Genomic DNA, 21028 nt, shown 5'->3' with positions numbered 1-21028 from the left:
CAGTGCATGGCACACGGAGGGTCTGAGAGCGTTGGAGAAGATGACATAACTGAAAAGCCTGTATCTCTGGATGTACTGCATGGCCTGATACAGGGTGAAGAGCTCTACTGTAAATACTGAGTAGTGTTCTGGAAGCCGATACCAAAAGTTGTCAGTGCTAATGACAAAGGCACATCCAACAATATGTTCACTGTCAGTCCGAGAGCCGTCAGTGTACATGAATGTACTATCACTAAGTTTCGTGCGATGGTCGGTAAACTTGTGGTGCTAGAACAAGGCTGGAGTAGTGTCCTTAGGAAGAGAATGCAGGCCAAAGTGAAAATGGACCACCACACAAAGCCAAGGTGGTGAAGGGTTCACATAGTACTGGGAAAGGGGCAGGTAGAGTAAAGTTAAGCTGCCGGAGCAAGAGCCGAAAGCGAACTCCAGGAAGTAACAGAGAAGAGGGATGTGCCCAATACCAGTGATCAAAGAAGTCATTGAAAAAGGAGGCATAAATGCATAAACGAAACACCCATAGTCTAATTTTGAACGGACAAGGGACCAGTGCAAGCGTAGGAGGGTGGTCCAATCCGCTCCCCAGAAAGTAACACTGAGGACATGTAGGACGCTGAGGGATTGTGTATTGTGGGCAGCCAGGTAAGACACAGAGGAGGACCAAGAAAGTTTCCTATCGAGCATGAGCCCCAGGAATTTCATAGTTTCAACAAACAAAAGAGCAACAGGCACAAGATGTAAAGATGGTGGAAGAAACCAATTGCACCACCAGAAAGTCATACAAAAGGTTTTGTCAGTGGAAAAACAAAGGCAATTTTGAAACTTCCTGGCAGATTAAAACTGTGTGCCCGACCGAGACTCGGGACCTTTGCCTTTCGCGGGGCAAGTGCTCTACCATCTGAGCTACCGAAGCACGACTCGTGCCCGGTACTCACAGCTTTACTTCTGCCAGTATCAGTAAAGCTGTGAGTACCGGGTGTGAGTCATGCTTCGGTAGCTCAGATGGTAGAGCACTTGCCCGCGAAAGGCAAAGGTCCCGAGTTCGAGCTGTGAGCTGAAGAGCTGTGAGCCCTCTGGGGAGTAGCTTGTTAGTGGTAGCTACAGTATAGCATACTTTTCATAACTCTACAAGTTGTTGGGACAGAGTCTTCCATAACTCAGGACCTGGCATCTCTCATTCTAAGAGGTACTTTTTGGTAGCCTCCTTGGCTTGATCTGCAAGTTTGTTCAATGTCCCTGCAAATGGGTGAAAAACTTAAGTTTTATACAATAACACAAAAGCTCAGTGACTAACATTTAAAAATTTAAGAATCATTTAGCTTCTCTTTCTTTCTTTCTTTCTTTTGGAAATAAAGAAGAGCAATGGCTAGGAAAGATTATCAGACCTACAAATGTTTTAACACAAACTGATAATGCCCACTGTTATGGCATTGGCCCAAGCAGGCCACAGCAGCCATACAGGTAGCTTACCAGTTACAAAATTCCAGTGGCCAGCCCTCTAATATTGCTACTTCAGAATCCTGCACTCTGCAGGCTGCCTAATGTTAGGCTAGGTTGTGCTACACCATCATGTGGGTCAGTAATTTTCAGGCATACATGGCAGTAATGCCACCTCGATGAGTATACCTGAGGATTCAATCCACCCAAAGATCACTTACATTGGAGACTTGTGTCCACAGCTCATAGTCTAGTGGCTAGCGTTGCTGCCTCTGGATTACAGGGTCCCAGATTCACGATTTTTCTGCCTGAAGAGTGGGTGTTTGTGTTGTCTTCAACTTTTCGTTGTCGTCGTCGTCAACATCCATGACAGTGGCTAGATTGGACTGTGCAAAAATTGAGGCTTTGTACAGGCACTGATGACCGCACAGTTGAGCATCCCACAAACCAAATATCATCATCATCATCATCATCCCATCACTGGTGACTTGTCTCGTGACACAACAGCAAACATGTCCTAACATCGGACTGAGAGTCTCACATGTCTGCTGCTGGCACTGTGCTACAATTCAATTTCAGTCCTGACTGAATCCAGCCTCGGTTCCAATGCAGTCTCCACGTCAGTCTTCACAGGCTGCACCTGCTACTATATGCAGTCATGGGCCTTTTAGCACCCTCTAGCCTGATTCTGATGTCAAAACTGGGACCACCCCTATGGTGCCACTCAGGACAAGCCAGTGCATAGCACTCCACTGACTCTTGAGATCACGTGTTCAACCCAGGCCATGCCCAGCCCAGGTAGCCACCTCCCAGGCTACCAGCAACAATTGCGGTTGCCAATTTCTTCATTGTGAGCTGTATTGTCACCACCTACCAGCATTGCAGTTGATGCATACCACCACCTCAGTGCTATCTGGCCACAGCTGCTGTGAATAAATGCTATTTATCTTCCAAGAGCATTCTCTGGCTTCACTGTTGCCATACTCCTAGATTACCCATTCCCTGAGGTTACTTGGCATCCAGATGGCCATTATCCTATCCTTGGATGACTACATAGTGGTCAGTAACCCATATCACCACATTTTATGTCAGAAGTGCTGCTGGAAACCAGCAAGTGACATTGCAGGTAATCAGCTTATGACAACACTTCAGCTTAGTGAGTGCAATGCACTATTTTCACATTTGTGATTTTGCCATTTGTATTGGTACTGGTATTGTAGGCACAAGCTCTGCAATTTCCAAACCAGTGGTAGAGAAGGTTACCACGGCAGAGGTAGTTCAGACATTGCTAAACCAAACAGATGCATGCAGGCTATGTGCAACCATGCAAGCAGCTAGAAGCATTAATGGAGGACAGGAGGGAAGAATCCTCATCCATTGTGTCAACATCCTTCCTAGAGGCTCCTTTCACTAGTTGGGAAATTAGCCTGTCTGGCATACCAAATTAAACATTCTAGGAAATTTCCTTTGAAGCTGTTTGCAGCATGCTGTATTGGATTTGGTCAAGACCATGCACAGTATCACAAGCCTCAGACAGTGCCTAATCCAGCTCTCAAAAGGCAGTTGATGACTCAGAATATTTTGATCCAAGTTCAACTCACTCTTCTCTATAGCTGTGAAATAGTGGCAGAACACTTTATCGTGGCAGTGGTAGTACTCATCGCATAATGCTCTGTCATTGTCCGGGGATTCTTCAGGTATTGTTTGGAGACACACCTACTTCAGCACTGCTGTTATAGGTAACTGAGTTTGCCACCAGTCTTCCTGTGAGGCTTTCCATACTTCTGTAGAACACATAGAGCAACAGAGAGAAAGTCCAGGAATGCACTCGGGACCTTTGCCCGCGAAAGGCAAAGGTCCCGAGTTCGAGTCTCGGTCGGGCACGCAGTTTTAATCTGCCAGGAAGTTTCAACAGTAAATTACTTCTCACACAATGTATCCCAAATCAACATGCTGATACAGTTGCGCAAGCAAGGGTCAATAATTGGTTGTTAAAATTCGAACACCAGGCACGTTGATTACAGACCAAGGTTCTAACTTCACGTTGAAACTAATAAAACAACTGTATTGTTTACAGCAAATTCGTAAGTTAATAACAAATGCTTTACACCCACAAGCGAAAGTCAGATCAGAACAGGTACACAGGATGATAGGAAAGATGTTGAGACACTGTTTCAACAGTTATCATAATGATTTGGACACGCTATTACCTTATACATACATGCAGTATACAATTCAAAAACACATGAAAATAAGGGTCTATGAATGAATTGGTAGACGATCAGAAGATGCCATCACTGTTCAAGACATTGAAACATGGAAAGGGGAAGGATGGTGAATCTGGGCAGAAGTTTGCAAGAACATTACAGACAGTTAGCACCAAGTACAGGAAGCAATATGAAGCCCTTTGAACAACAGGAGTGAAAGGGGCAATGGAATGCTAAGTTGTCTAAATACCACGTGGGACAATGGATAATGCTGACAATATGTTATACGCCAAAGGGGAAGACTACAGAGTTTTGCTCATTATGAGGATCCGTACTAAGCAATGATGACCTCACTGGTAAATGTGAAATTACAACTACTTACATAGACAACAGTCGTCCATGTTGTGCATAGCTGATTCTTTCAGGGCGCACCAGAAGCTTTGCCAGCATTACCAGCACCTGTTCCAAAAAAAGGGAGGAGGAGGTAAGAAAGGAAAAACAGAACAACACTTGATAAAGCCGCTTCCCCACACATTAAGACTCAGAGTCAGGTCAATGTAAAGAAGAGACGAGAAAGAGTGAAGTTCCCCTGCTCTTGATAATGTCATTGATCAGATATGATAGTGTGCTATTGGTGCTGCTGCACTTCTGCAGCCATTGAACGGATACTGTATTAAAAATTTTGGGGATTTTATTAGGTGCATGTCATGTACCATGGTAGTGAGAATACGTGAAGTGAAAAATGAGGGTTTTTGTTTTTTTTATTTATAAGTATATGTATTTTCCTTCAGGATAACACAAATTCATGGAGCACTGCGGTGGCTATATCACTATATGGTTGCTGAATGACATTCAGACACTGTTGACACATGACAGGTACAGAACTAATTTGGAGACTGATTGGATTTCAGTCCAGCAGTATGTCAACAGTTAGGTGGACGATTGATTCTGGTGTCTTGTTAGTGTAGTAATTGAGGGTTTGTTTTTGCTTAGCAACAAACTTCAGATGGCAGGAGATCGTGTTTGTTTCTTTTATGAATATAGTGTGAGTAAAGTAGCTCATTTTCCGACTGCGTGGACACAGCTGTGGCCACATTTTTATTTTTGGAAGCAGCAAATGCACAGGAAACAAGAGTCTTTATAAAGTTGATCGAGAAATGAACTGTTATGGAGGGAAGGAGGGAAAGTTTGTTTAATTGTGTGTTGGCTAGACACTTGTATGGGTTGATGACAGCAGAGAAGCTCCATCAGTCGGTGAGGGAACAGACAATGGTGTGTCCTTCCATGGTAGTCCAAACTGACAGGGGCACACACGCAATGAAACTTTGGGGGGGGGGGGGGGGGGGGGATGCTGATGCCAAGGCATGCCGTGAGGCATCCTTGTAACCAAAGCATACTTTTAAAAAGTAGGAGCACATTGGGTATACCCTGTTTATCACTACTAGCTACAAGCAAGGGTGCACAAAGGGGGCAGAACAGTTACAACCACAGGACACTGGTTACTGCTGAACAAAATCCAATGAGACACCTGGGGACCAACTTATACAGCTTCCCATGGCAATACGAAGGACTATACTTTTTGAATTTACATATTCTCTGCCATATCAGCCCATGATCCTTTTTAAATCTTACCAGCAAAAAACCTAACCTACCTGAATGATAGCCTTAACACTACCATAATAAATTCCTTCAAAAAAGCTAACAGCAGCACACAATGCACACATTAGCCCAGAACAGTCATTACACAATATTCAACAGTATTGCAATGGGTACCAGTACAAGGCCACGGTAATGGGAACCTCGTCCTCTGGAATATTCTTAATCTAGGTTGTCATTTGCACTGCCTATCTCCAGTTCACTGGAGAACTAACTGCCCTACTGATCTCCCAATCCATTAGCTGTCAACCAAATGGCTCGACCACCAGGTGTCATCCGAGTGATTTGCACCAAAAGAGACTATGCTGTGAGTTCCGACTGAATAAGAGGAATAGAGAACAACCTGTACCCATTAAGTGTGGGTGAGTAGAGCTGTAAATACAATAGAATCATTTAATTTTAGTACATTCACCAGTTCAGTAGCAGTCCAGAAATTGGAGGAACGAATTCTTCCCAATAGGGGGAGGAATTATGGCACTGGCTCAAGCGGACCATGGCAGCTGGACAAGAGAGCTGCCAGTTACGTAATTCCTGTGGCAGGTAATGTAATTCTACTACATCAGCATACTGCACTCGCAGGCTGCCTTATAATGGGCCAGGTTGCTCCACTCCAACACCTGGGACAGCACTTTTCAGGAGTACATGGCAAAGAGTGGGGCTTTCCAGTCCAACACCACCAAGTGGACAAATATATCTAGTTGTCCAGCCAAGCCAAAGGTCACTGCACTGGAGACTTGTCTCTCATTACTTGAAGTTAGACCTGTTACATCATACTGGGCCTCCAACACGTCTACCTCTGGCATCGTGCTACACTTCAACTATGATCCTGACTTACTCCAGCCTCAGCTCTGATGCACTCTCCACACCAGCTGGCAGCCTCTGCAAGCTGCACCTACTACTGGATCCAGTCATAGAACTGTTAGCTCCCACTAGCCAGATGCCCTCAGGTGTCTAACTGGAACCATCCCAGTGGGGCCATTCACCACACATCAGGGCCTAGCACTCCATCAATAAATGCTTCCAAGAGCATTATCTGACTTTGCAGCTGCCGCAAACTCATAGTTACCCACTCCTGAGGTCACCCATATTCGACATCCTGATGGCCAGGCCACCAGCCTGTTGTAATTGGGTGACTATGTAGTGGTCAGCAACCCAGACTGCAACACCAGATCCCGTGTTGTGGCTTCACCTTTCTATTTCATCTTTTACAGTTCATTATACTTTTACTGCACCCATTCACACTATTCGCACAACACAGTTAAGTTTCAAAAATATACATGGTGTTTTTTATGCTTACATCCATATTTGACACCATACTATCATCGTTTTCATCTTCTTTTCAAATATTTCAAAACTTTTGTCTAATTAACATTCTCTGATTTATGGCATTCCCTCTTCCTAACCTCTCCCTTCATGCCCACAGAGTAAAGCAAAATGTAATCTCATACATAGGAGTGACTAGACTACTTCAAAAAAATAAAACGATTTACATGAGAGCAACATACTGAGCACTTGTCTTTCCCCTCATCTGCCAGATCTACACGGTACCAAAAATGTAAAATGAGGTTGCCCTGACTTTAATATTACAGCTTTTGCATCAGATACAGGCCAAGAATTACCAACTGAGTACGTAAGGCAATATGATCAAGAAATAAAGGGAAAACAGAGGAATACAATGTAAATGCAGTGATAAAGAACTGTCACTGCTAAAGCAGGATAATCAGTCTTTCTTAAAACTGTTACAGCTTCAGAATTTGTCTTTCACTCACTGCTATACAGTCATACCTGGAATTAGCTCCTACAGCTGAGCATTGATCTATTTTATCACACACCACAGACAACTTTAAGCTCCCAACCAAGGGCACTAAAATTTAACTTAATTCCAAAACTTCATCTACTTCTGAGCTTAAATATTAGTTGCCTAAAGATCATGTGGCCTAACATTCCTTAGATATCGTAACACGTCATGACTGCAAAATTTACTGTTCTATTGAAATTCCCTTACAGATTAGGCTTTCAGATAATTCAGCACTGAGAGTTGATCCTAGTTACTTATCTGTCTGAACAAGGAAATGTTAATCTTCTTTATCAACACATTCCATACGGGCTTAGAAGAAATTTTATCTCACAGGTATCAATTTTAGGGCTTATCTTTTTTCTATGTAACATAACCAAAAAGTAACAAAAATGTCTTCTCTGGCTGTTAATGAAAGTTTTTAAAATTAAAATACATATTGTTTATCTATGGTAGACTTCTTTTCATCCTGAAAAAAATACTCCATCCGTAAATAACTTCATAACAACTTGAGTTAGTAGGGTATTAGCTGATACCAGATTCAAAAACTACCCATTTTCACAGATGGCACCTCTGTTACTGAAAAATCCACGATCACCAGACTTGACTAGCCACCAAATTTCAAGCTTAATTCACACAAAAACGTGTTTTGTGTGCAGCAGAAATCCCACTTGAACACAAGCAATGAAGAAATCTGTGCTCTCTCTCTCTCTCTCTCTCTCTCTCTCTCTCTCTCTCTCTCTCTCTCACACACACACACACACACACACACACACACACACACACACACACACACACACCTTTTTTAAGCTATGCAGCCACTTTCTCTGGAGGAATCCCAACTCATAAAACTGTAGTTACTGTGAAAAGTACAATTACTTAAATAATGATGAAAAATGAAAAACTGACACTCATAAATTTTCCCTTCAGGACAGTTCAGAACATGACAAAGCAAAAATCACAACATTCTAACCATGACTGAAATGTGATACTGGTGAATCCTCTTCATATCCCTCTTCCAGATCTTCATCTGTGTCTTGGTGTGCAGCAGAAACCCCATTTGAACACAAGCAATGAAGAAATCTGCGTCGTTTCACTGAAGCACAATGATCATTATACAGTTGCTTCAAACTGTTCTGCACATTTTGTGAAAGACTCTGAAGCTAATATAAATCTTTGTTACAAAATATAAAATGTGTCAGCTTAACAAAATACAGAGACAACACACCTAGGAAACAATACCAAAACTTCTTCACTTTTATACTGTACTGATATCAAAAAGAAACAGTCAAAACTGAATTTCTAAGGGGTTCCCCTAAAAATAAACAAACTGTTCAAGTCAAATGTCAGGTTAGTTTGTGAACATTTACAACTTTCAAAGATTTCATACAATCTAAATCTAACTCTCAGTCTTACACTGATCATTTACAACTCCAGAGGTAATAATATCTATTTACTGTGCCCATACATAATATCCTGGCTACAGACACCTACAAGTGTGGGTGAATTTCAATTTTTGTGCTTTAGAAGTTGAATTAAAATCTGTTCAAGTGAATTCTTTAAAGAAGCTGGGAATAAATATCAATCACTATCTAAGACCCCTACACACACACACACACACACACACACACACACACACACACACACACACACAGTTCTTCTCGGTGTTTTATCCTACAGCTTTGCTCCTTCATTTCAGGTTTTTGTTTTCTTCTTTTCTTCTAATTAGTTACTATAAAAGTCATTAATATACAACATCAGATGAATATTCCACACAGTTTGGGTTAAGGGGGGGCTGTAGCAACAATACACATACAATACACATAATCTGTTATTTAAGCTGTATTCTGAATTCAGAAACTTCTGGAAAGAAAATGTATGTGATCTTTGTAAATAGTTGTTTCCTCATTCATTCTGGCAGGATACCAAAGGAAACAAATTGATCAGCTCTGTAGCACTCTACATTCTAATGGCAAAAAGATCAAAATAGGTTTACAGATGTCGTGAGGACAGTGGTACGGTATAAAAAATTTGACAGCTACAAGGTGCTCTCAAGTAAGCCACACTGGTTTACCTCACCAATTGTAGAGAAATATCTTAACATAATATACTGTGTGTGTCCAAATTATAAAAATGGGATCTACATGATAAATCTGAACAAAATATGGATTTGGTTTTACAGCCTTATATGAAGAATAAGTGACTCCAAATGGATAAGGCAAAGATGTCCTTGCCGGTTAGCACCCTAAAAGACGGGATCATTGTCATGACCACCCAAAGGAATTAAATGCATCTTCAATATCTTTGATTTTAGCCCAAATATAAGAATATTTTAGTACATTAACATTAAAAATGATCTAGAGGAAATGGGCATACAACCAGAAGGCATACAAGATAGAAACATCAACATTCTGATATGAGGAACTGCAATCAGTGCAAAATTGTTAGATAAGTGCTGTGCTACAATGTGTTGATGCAAAACATCTGGCTTCGACAAATAAACAATAAATGAGAACATTTGTCATGAGGATTTTAAGCTTACTGTGGCTCTCAGATGGTCAGCTAACAAAATAAACGATAATGGTGATGACAGTAAGAATGCTGCTTTTGCTGTTCCATGTGGACATGATATAACTATGCCTGGAGTAAAAATGAGGAGGCAAGAACAAAACACATGCGAGAAAGAGGAAATCACACCAGTACGTAAGAGGTGACTTTGGCAATGGCATCAACAACCTTATTATATGCAATGCATCAAGTACAAGCAAGATGATGTATAGATACCTGAAGCAAATCAAAGCACTGGCAGAAGAGGGGCTGTACACAGTAATCTTATGGTTGCAAAGAGCAAGTCATCAAAGATTGTCATATTAGAGCCAGCAGCAGATATAATGGCCTACCTAGATTACGAAAAAGCTTTAGTTTCCATGGCATATACATGGATTTAGCAGTCCTAAGGATTTATAATAAGAACTGTTCAACCATCATCACACTCTTATCCATAATGAAGTGTTGGAGGACACATCTACGTATAAAAGGCAGGAACAAAACTACAATACTGAAGGAAATTAGGCTTAAGAGGCAAAAATTTCAAGAGGGCAGTTTAAGCTCATCAGGGATGACAAAGCATATATCTCAACAGTAGTAAAAATATTTTCTGTAACACAAGCACGACATTTGGCTCAGACTTGCAAGAACCACATATCAACGTCTTTGTTCCACAAGATTTACAATTGGCTGTTAAGTCAACTAAAGCTATGAATCCATCCTAAGTAATTCCAAAGCATACAGCTGACTTATCTGATGTTAGAGATACTGCTGAAACATTGTTGCCAATGCACGCGTGTAAGATCTCCAAATGCAGTATGATCAAAGTGTCTCATATGCATCCATCTCAAATACCTATTAAACAGAAGACAGATTGCTATTCACCATAAAGATGACATGCTGAGTTGAAGATGGGCACAACAAATACACTGTTACACATTAAGCTTTCAGCCAGAGCCTTCTTCAGAAAAGGAAACACACACACACACACACACACACACACACACACACACACACGCGCGTGCAAGCACACGTCTCACACATGCACGAGTGCTTATCTCCGGCCAGGCTTAATGTGTTAATGTGTAACTGTCTCTTCGTTGTGCCTCCTCATAACTCAACATGTCATCTTTATGGTGATTAACAGACCTACCTGGACTTTCCATTGTTCCAATAGTTACTAAACATTCTTATTCTGAAACAGAAGAATGAAAAAATATCAACACATTCAAAAGAGGAAAGACTATGGCTGACATATGCCATGCTGTACTTTATCTGAGAGACCAGCCAGGTTTATTGATTAGAAAACAACAACATGTTGACAATGTTGCCATTTCTTCTTCAACAGCACAAGGAGTTTTACAGTAAACTTCACAACATCTGATCCCAAGAATGAAGTGGTGTACGAAACGTAAGTCAATACTGACGGACCTTTCTTGCCCCGTGAATTTAATTTTGTTATTCTTTTGTAAAAAATGTAAAATAAACGTGATTTGGTTGCTGTTACAACAGTTATGCTAGTTGCAGAATCACTGCCATATTACTGTCCTTGTGTTACCACAAATAAAATTTAGTGCCTCTGTATTAATGGTACTCAGAACCAGTTCCCTGTTACTCAGTAATTTATTTATTTTCTAATTTGTCTGATTTTTTTTCCAGTGATGAGATGGGCAGCAGTAAAATTCTGTGTGTCTTAACCTCATCTCAATTTTTTGGATACAACCAAACTATACACAAAGTTACATTTTTTTATTCTCTTGACATTTAGATGTTTTTCCACATCTACTCTTCATGTATTTAGGCATGCTCCAAAGAGGTCAACTACGGCATAACACCACAGAAACCTGTCACAAAATATATCTTCCTGACTGGCTCACTTTAGAAGTCTAAACTTCTCACATCTGTAACTGGATAACTCTGGAAGCAATCCAGAGGAAAACACAGGGAATTCTGTCAAAGGTCATCCATCAAGCTAAACCAGCAACAGCATCCCAGATGAGAAAGGGGCCAGGAAGCCAACAGCTGCATGGGAAGCAACATTGGCACTGGAGCAGGATTTTCTCATTCCAGGAATCAATAGGAATACATTACGTACTGCTCCATCTGCCAGAAACATGTGGAGCAGTAGCAGGGTCTAAAGATGAAAAACTTTACATTAAGATGGTAATATGTATTAGAAAAGACCTGCGTGGGAAACATGCAATCTCAGGCATGCAGAAAGAAAAAGATTTCTAATAATGACTTAAGTTACATCATATGTGTATCCTAAATGGGATAGGAACAGGAGATAGCTGTAGGAAGTACAGCGAAACCATATGACATTACATATACATGTAAAACTCTGGTGCACTCCTATTTTGAAAATGCACGAGGTAGCCAAAATAATATACCATAAATAGGGGCACCAGCCTCAAAACAATACATACGGTCCTCTCACAGTTTTATGAAATACAAGATTCATAATTTCCTGCTGTGTAACTCATAAAACAACCATTTTCAACTGAACTAATATACAGATGAACAACAAAGCTGAGGAAATTGTCTTTCACCTAGCCATTTCTGTTCCCAGCACACACAATGTGTAAACCACCTGCAATAAGATGGCCAAATACCCAGCAAATGAAAAGTGGAAACATAAATTTATCACATCAATCCTGTGGTAATACTGAACATCACATTAAACCAAAGCAAACAGTGAAAAAGTTTACGGAACACAAGAATGCATACATTCCTTTGTCAGCAACTGTACAAAACTTGTTACTCAACACCTGCAGAATAGTTGAAGTTCTCTGAGACCATACTAATAACCCTTTTTAAATGATCATCACATTGTCAATACTGTTTCAAAATAAACAAGTTAATAAATAATAATAATAATAATAATAATACAAGTATTATGGCCTTCAGTTATACACATCAGTTTTGCTCCTCCACATAGTCTAATGTTATTTATTCACATTCCATCAGATTCTTGTTTCAATCTTTCCTTTCATCTTGGAATCCAGTTAAGAACTTCCTTGTTCCTCATATCATCATTTTTTTTTTTTTTGGTCATCAGTCTACTGACTGGTTTGATGCGGCCCGCCACGAATTCCTTTCCTGTGCTAACCTCTTCATCTCAGAGTAGCACTTGCAACCTACGTCCTCAATTATTTGCTTGACGTATTCCAATCTCTGTCTTCCGCTGCAGTTTTTGCCCTCTACAGCTCCCTCTAGTACCATGGAAGTCATTCCCTCATGTCTTAGCAGATGTCCTATCATCCTGTCCCTTCTCCTTATCAGTGTTTTCCACATATTCCTTTCCTCTCCGATTCTGTATCATCCTACAGCTTGCTTACATGTCCTACCCACCAGCACTCATAATCACATCTTCCACTCCAGCATGTTTCCAGACCCATTTGTGTGGTTTTTTTTCTCTCTTTTCTTTTTTGTGACTTTCCCAGCAACTCACAATATTCATCTCTTCATGGCTCACTGAGCAACGCTCAGTTTCTGAATGGTTTTCGCATTCAAAGTTTATGTTTCCTTACCATAAGTTAAAATTGACAATATACAGTAACTGCAAAAATTCCCTTTTCAGATACATTGAAACAGTTTTGAAAATCCTGTTTAGTTTACCTAAAGGGCGAAGTTGCACTTACAATCTCAGTGGCTTTTCTGGTGCAAGCTGCAGTTGGTAACTGTTTGTGCATTGAACGATAGAAAGTGGACATGATGAATCATAAGTTGGGTAAACAGACAAGATGGCAAAACCAATGACAAAACAGCATTGATAAATGTCTTCATCATGTTGAGTGTATGAAATTCTGTAGCAGCATAATGCAATATGCTGTGCAGAATGCTGTTGTATAAACAAATACTTTGTACAGTTAAACTGTAATCTTAGGTGCTTGCCTAACCACCACCTTGGAAATCAAGACTTTCTGAGAGTACCCCACAAGGTTTAGAAACACTCACTCATCAAGCTACGCTGCAAATCACTGCATCACTACAACCAGTTTTCATATGCTAACATTCACTGGCTTTGCCACTTCGCAACCAAACTAACATTTCAACCCAACCTAGACCTCAGGCTAGGCTACAGATCACTGTGTCTCCACAGTCAATTTTCCTCCAGTCACATATGTTGGCTTTTCCAACTCACAACAAAACTAGAACATTGTAATATGAAACAGTATACCAAGAAATCGTGCTATATCCCAAGAAACAAACAATACTACAAACAAACAAAATACAAAACCAGTAAGCAACCTCAACCTATAATAGCCACATCAATAATCGTCAATCTCTCACTCTCCACGTTGAAAACATAGGAAATCAATTAATACCTTCCTCCAAAACAAGTCATTAAATTCAGCCATTCTCACTAGCTACCATATACTATCACCCAATTGGCTATGACCAACGGAAGTGAAATGTCAACATCAGCACAATGTGGAAAAGCCACCGACACCATAAGAGCATTTCAGCCAACTAAAAGCACTCCAGGCCACATGTGCTCTTCTGTTTATTTCTTTCCCTGTCCATCCAATTGTCTTCACATATCATACATACAAGAGTTCATCAGCAGGATCTATGGCCACTGTTAATTTGTATTACTTTCTTTTTGATGCTTTAAATACACATTTTAAGTCTTGTCGTAATTTTAGGCCTACTTTCAGTAATAAGTGCTTCAAATCATCTTTGAAATTTATCTCTGGTAAAGGCAAACAGTATGACGTTGCAAGCAAAATGCATGTGGTTAAATTGTATTTCATGTACACTTGGTAAAATCCTGAAAAGCATGTATGATTTCCTGTCTATTGTTACTTTCTGTGGCGTCTGCCACAATAACTGATGAAATCTGTGTGCACCCAAACAACATCAGTGTGTTTTTTCATATTCTTAAGTTATGTCTCTTAAAAATTATCACTCTAGTGTCACTGCCTCTCTGAGGCATGTCTAAATATTTTTATTTCACTTCTCATGGTCTCTCATCCTCCATTTACAGTTCACTGTAAGTTCTCAACATCTTTTGAAGAGTTGCCTTGTTCCAAATGAGTGTCTTTTCCTTTTAGTTTTTTCATACCTAAAACATCTTTTTAGTGCATTTCCTCAAATAATTGTCTTTTTGTCTCTGTTGATCTCATTTTCATTTTACAGAATTCTGAACTTGTTAATCATTTGGTATGATGCATGTTCCATTGTCGCTCAAATTCTTATTTGTTTTTCTACTTTGTACCTGTTCCACTGTGTGCTTTCCTATTTTGTCAGTAATTCACATACAAAAATTTGAACTTAGAAAGTGGTTTGACACTGTTACTGGCTGCATAATTTCTTTACCATCTGATGACACATGGTTTGAAATGTAGTCCTACTTATATTCACATTGTTCGCGACTTATGGTTCTAGTATCACTTTCGTTATTCCATCCCTGGTTTTTCTTTTTGCAACCAAAATGACAAAAGATAAAATACATTGTTAAAAACATAAAAGTTTTTATCTAAGTTTCTCACAAAGTCAACAGAGAAACTTTGGAAAGTTCATTACTACACGCAAATTCTAAATACGCAGTAACAAATATAATCATCATATTAACACTTTCAGATGCAAAATTTGCATATTTCTGTGCTATTTGTTTGAAGGTTTCTAAATGTTTAAAATTTTGCTTGTAACTTAACAAACTTTTAATTGTAGATGTTTGCCTATACAAAAATTTTAAATGAAACAAATTTGTTCTCTGTAACTGGTAACAGTACTAAATGTATGATACTGCATTTGTTGCACATACTCAATGGTTGAATGAAGTTAATTGCTACACTAATGAACTTTTTCTTATTATCTCCTTCGCCAAATAATTCTATGGAACATAGTCAATGAGAAAGAAAGAAATTCAAATTGTTTGAAATGTGGTATTACGGGAGACTGCTAAACATCAGTGGGTTTTAACGAGGACAGAATGAAGCTGTTTTACAAAGAAACAATGACAAAAACTTAAAACGCACAAATATAACTAATCACAGAGAGAGAATGGTAGGGCACATATTACATCATCAGGTTTAGCAAAGAACAGTAGTTAGGGGGATGGTGGAAGGAAAGAATCACAGAGACAAGACTGAATTTGAGGATACAGGAGAGATAGATAATATGTGATGCAACATCTATGTAAACAATATCTGATACATGACAGGAATGGAGAACTTCATGAAATCACTCTCAGAACCGATGACTGAAACAATGATCATTCATACTTTTAACACTTATAACAAAAAGTTTCTATAGTTTAGTACCATTTTCTGTTGTAGTGTGCGTCCCAAATTGAATCCAAGGTCCTTTGTTTGTATTTGAGGGGGACGATACATAGATGTTGCTTGCTTTCAATAGACCTGCAAAAAAAATTTTAATAACATTTTATCACATAAAAATAAAAAGGATACTAAGAACACAGTACACACCATGAAAAAAAAGAATGAATTTTATGAATAACCTGGAACTGAAAATTAATTCAAGTCCAACAGCTGTACGGTGCAACTGATACATATGTCCACCAACTTTCGGGGCAACAATTTCTTCTTTTGTACATGAGGGGAAAAAAGGAGCAAGTCTAGCTTCATTTCGTAACTGACGTATAATGTCTAAGTTGCAGTTAGCTTACTTTGCTTAAACACCCAATACCATGCATAGTATGATAGCAAAAAATCTATTGTCAAGTCACATTTGTACAGGGGGAAAAAAAAAAGACAAAGAAAAAGAAAAGAAATAGAAGTACAGTATACTCTTCAGTACTCTCCGCATATCAGGATTGTAGTAGACACTGAATGACGACTCCCTTCAAGGTGCATTTCTCTGTGGCTACATACTGACATGCCTTTCCACAAGTTGTTGTTATTTTGATCAAACTTATGCTACACAAGCCATGTGGGTGGAGTATTTTGTGTTATTGGAGAAAGCCAGTGAGAATCTGCTTCCCTTAATCTAGCCTTTTCCCTTCCAGTATGTTTGCTATGTCATTTTATGCCACTAACTTGCAAAAAATTACACATCAATAACTGTTCCCATAAAATAATAAGAGGGTTTTTCACAAAGTAAACTTAGTTTTCATGAAGCATTGGAAGTAGTAAGATAAGAAAACAGCCGCTACTGAGACTCAGTATGTGCACAGATGCAGCACTGTGAAATCCACTCAAACTGAGTATTACAACTTAGTAACCAGTCAAATGCAGAATACTTTATATAATATACTTTTTAGTTGCAAAAAAGTCATAATTACTGACATTCCTTTTGAATTTGTGCCACACAGGCATTGAATCTAACACACAAGGGTACGATGCATCGATCGTGTCATTTGTTCAGGAGTGGAAGGACAAATGCTTATGATGATGACATAAGTGGACATCCACGAGCAGTTAGCAATGAACTGGTACACAGGAAATTGCCAAAAATGTTTATGAATACTATTATTTCACAAGGTTCAACTGTCAAAAAACTTCCAGCAGATTTCTCTGAGTTGTTTACATATGACTCTGATTAAAACAAAATAGCTTAGCCTATTACAAGTTTAGTGCTCATTTGTTGCAAAACCCTTTATCTGTGAATCACAAAAACTTGGCTGATTCTCAGAGCTTTCTTCTTTATAGCGGTGTGCTGCATTTTGGTTTCAATCGCTCACAATGAGAGAGCCTTCAGGGATGTAAACTATGTGAAGTTAAACACTGGGGAACACATCAATTTCTGTAAAATATACTAATAATATATTTTGACTTTTGTTAATCTACTCACATAACTATGGGCATTACTTCTAGACTGCTTCATATACATGCATGAAAAAAAAAACATACTTTAAAAACTCAGTGCTCCAGTTCTGAAATTTCTAAGCTTCTGCTCTTGTCTACTACTTCATACTAAACATTTATGTATTACTAATTATTTCGGAAGATGCTATCAGCTTTCCATAAAAAGGAAAAATTAAAAATCCATGTAATATGAACAGAACAGTTAGCCAAGATTTATCAAGTTGTCTGTTATCCAAGACATGTTATATGAATTTACACTGCAGTTTTAGTTTTTATGAAGAAAAGTGCATTTAAATATAGCACAAAAATAAACTTATCACAGCCTTTATCTGGGATTCACATACTAGGATTCGCCAGTTCTCTACCAAATCATCATCTTCCAACATAACCTAGACGTCAGGCTACACTTTAAATCAGTTTTTTCTGAAAATGTTCTGAAATAAAGTGTGTAATGTTATGTGGAAGAAAATGGCAGAAACATCAGAAACATGTCATTCTCAAACAGGACTTTTGGGCATATGAGATAAACATATTTCAAAATGCTGCACAACTGTATTTCTTTCCATGAGAATCGGTAAACAGGATTAAATAACAAAAACGTTAGATGGCATATAGGGTGCACAACAGTAGTCACTGTATGCCTAAGGTACAGAGCCTCAGTGTTTACCAATTTCATTAGTAGACTCGCATATCAAACAGATTACATCTACATCTATACTCTGCAAGCCACCTGACAGTGTGTGGCGGAGGGTACCCTGAGTACCTCTATCGGTTCTCCCTTCTATTCCAGTCTCGTATTGTTCGTGGAAAGAACGATTGTCGGTATGCTTCTGTGGGGGCTCTAATCTCTCTGATTTTATCCTCATGGTCTGTGATTTGTAGAAATGGCCACTAATTTTCCCATTCAACTGCCTCTAAAACCATCTTGTCGTTTTCACATTATGGTTCGTTTTCCAAAGGAATCATTCATGGATATGGGATCAAGCACTACTAGAAATCTCCCTTGTGTGACAATGTGATGAACCGACAAAACGTGCTTGTAACAGGTTGTCCCTCTATTGTTGTAGCGTGGTCTAGATGACAGTTTTACAGAAATCCTTTATGTATGTATACGATAACATTTTTCCACCTGGTTCTCAGTAAGCACAATCTATGTTTGCTATCCTCAAATTGTATACACAAAATTGCGGAAGGTGTCATGTAAATATTGTGACAGGCACAATAAAGGTGCTTAATTTTCTAAACAGTAGACTAAAGCATAACCAACTGAATATTATGCTAACTGATTCTATAGCTTAAAAGTGACTACTGAATAAAATTACCAGTCCGCAGGAGTGCTCCTCCGATAGCTTGTGCCATATTCCCGGCTCCCACGAAGCCAACCTTTCCCACGCCTTCAAGTGTCTTGCCTGCATCCATATTCTGTTGATATGAAAAAATATTTTTAAGGAAAGGGAGACTGTCGCCGCAACGAAACACCGACAATAACAAGAAGCTAGATCAGCGGGGCTCCTCAGACAGTACCATCAGAAAACAATATGACTCCCACAATTCCCGTTCACAATATGCACCGTTACAATAAATAACAATGATGGTACTGTCATCACCTCTTCCACACCGGTAAAACGGTACACGAAACTGTCATAGCAACCACATGTCAATTAAATATACATCGGTCTGTTTGCCATCCCCTCTACGACTCTGATTGGCTATCTCTAGTGACGTTTACTTAGCATGTAAATACGTCAATGCCACCGATAAGGAAAGATGGCGGCGTGTTTACAAGATCTTGTTAATCCGCAAGACCATGGTCCAAGTTGCTAATCGCGCGGTAAATAACGCGATTTGATGCCAACGAAATGTCTTATATGTCGCGAGAAAGTGATTAGATGTGTTAGACAATATATAGTAATGCAAAAATAGTGTAACTCAGGTTGTTTTGCCCAAAGGACAGTGTGTGGAGTTATGTGCTACAGGTGCGAAGCAGCTGTGGAATTGTGTGTGCAAGACTTGAATTAAATGCCTTCGATTAAATCTGTCAAGATATAGGTACTGTTAAAGACTGCCCTACAATTGCGGAGAAAATGAGGCAGTGTCTGGATAATGCAGTGCCGGATTAAACCCGTAGAAAATGCTATTGGGTCATTCCATGTCAAATCAACCAATTGTACTACATGATTTGAACCATGACCCCTCAGATTTGGACGAATTTTTTTTTCAGGTAATGTACCCACTAACACTAGTTTAAATTTGAGATTTCAAATTTTTCTGACCTATGATTTTTGAGTTTCAAGGGTTTCAAAATAAAAAAAACTCCGTTTCTGATCAATCGATGATTGTTTTAAAATGCTGTAGCTCAAAAACTATACAACCTAGAGAGCTCAAACTTGCATCATTGTTTTCCTCTATAAATTCCCTTCAATTTGATATGTAACATGACTATGCTACGTAAACATGAAAATTTTAAATTATTCCAAACAAACATTTTTTGAAATTTCCAAAATACGTACCCTCGGATTTTTTTTATAAAAATTGTATGTGTTGTCCAGTCTAACTGACTAAATGCATGCAAAATTTCAAGATGGGATCTCAATGGGTTCTTGTATAAAATAATATTTTACTATCACAATACACACTAGTGAGGTGAAAAGCAGACTATTTCTCCGCTATGAATACTAAGGTAGGCCTATGAAATTCTAACAAACTTAAATTATTATGTTAGCCTTTTTATGCAACATTACCCTCTTATTGTTTGTCAATTCATTAAATGATATAGTGTTGTTTTAATTTAATGTTCATGATTCTTTTAACTATGCATCAGAAGGTCGTGAACACATTTTAATTGGTAATATATGTGCTACAAGTTAAAATTTTCAATAAAGCCACTCACCTTCATCCTTAGTTGTAAATGGCAGAGATTATCTTTTTCTTGGTTTTCCAGGTGTTATTTGTAATCATTTACAACAAGTTCCTTATATTAGAAATTGGCATGTAAGTAATTTCATATGGGAAAAAGATTAACTTATTGGTTGGTTGTTTGAGGAAGGAGACCAGACAGCGTGGTCATCGGTCTCATCAGATTAGGGAAGGATGGGGAAGGAAGTCGGCCGTGCCCTTTCAGAGGAACCATCCCGGCATTTGCCTGGAGTGAGATTAACTTATTGATATCTGCATGGATAGAACTGTATTTCGAATACCAAATGGTATTTACAAAGTTAATACACATTGTATTTATACAACTTAGGGTTTAGTGAGGGTAAGTGTAACATATTATAAACGTGCTTCTTTTATGACTTTTTAAGATATTTTCCCAAAGCAAGGAAAGACAGCTTCATTTCTTTAGCACTTAACGTGTAGGTTCTACCCGTAGCTGTTGTTGGATTCACTGTTTGTAAAAGAGTGTTTCCTGGGACATCTAATATATCTCTTGGTTGTGGATAGTAAAAAGCCTGGGCTGGACCCTTTGGGTGTAAAAAATTTACTCAGTACATGTCATTGTATTTTTCTTCAGTGCATCCTATCCACCTAGAGTCGTCATATGCTACTGTCACAAAATCAGCAGTAATATTTTCCATATGTGACGGTGTTATTTGGTTCAGTGTTGTCACATATTCAAG

The 21028-nt window shown here is 38.9% G+C and overlaps 1 protein-coding gene across 4 annotated transcripts in view; it reads right to left on the bottom strand.

Moving 5' to 3' along the window:
* Positions 1–19152, bottom strand: part of LOC124611329 (pyrroline-5-carboxylate reductase-like) — a 78437-nt gene extending 59285 nt beyond the window's left edge. Inside the window, exons 1-4 of one of the 4 annotated variants that reach the window (XM_047140238.1) lie at positions 18934–19152; positions 18734–18850; positions 15909–16004; positions 8066–8188 (exon numbers count right to left, since the gene is read on the bottom strand). In XM_047140238.1, coding sequence (XP_046996194.1) covers positions 8066–8188; positions 15909–16004; positions 18734–18830 — 316 coding nt within the window. In that variant the 5' untranslated portion in view covers positions 18831–18850; positions 18934–19152. Of the gene's footprint in view, positions 1–8065; positions 8189–15908; positions 16005–18733 lie in introns of all 4 variants that reach the window. The other 3 variants (XM_047140236.1, XM_047140237.1, XM_047140239.1) reach the window with 3 other exon arrangements.
* Positions 19153–21028: the final 1876 nt, after the last annotated feature.

Source organism: Schistocerca americana, chromosome 1 (assembly GCF_021461395.2).
Source record: "Schistocerca americana isolate TAMUIC-IGC-003095 chromosome 1, iqSchAmer2.1, whole genome shotgun sequence".
Taxonomy (NCBI): Eukaryota; Metazoa; Arthropoda; class Insecta; order Orthoptera; family Acrididae; genus Schistocerca; species Schistocerca americana.
Note: the sequence above shows the minus strand (reverse complement) of the source record. Positions and strands in the feature narration are given on the sequence as shown.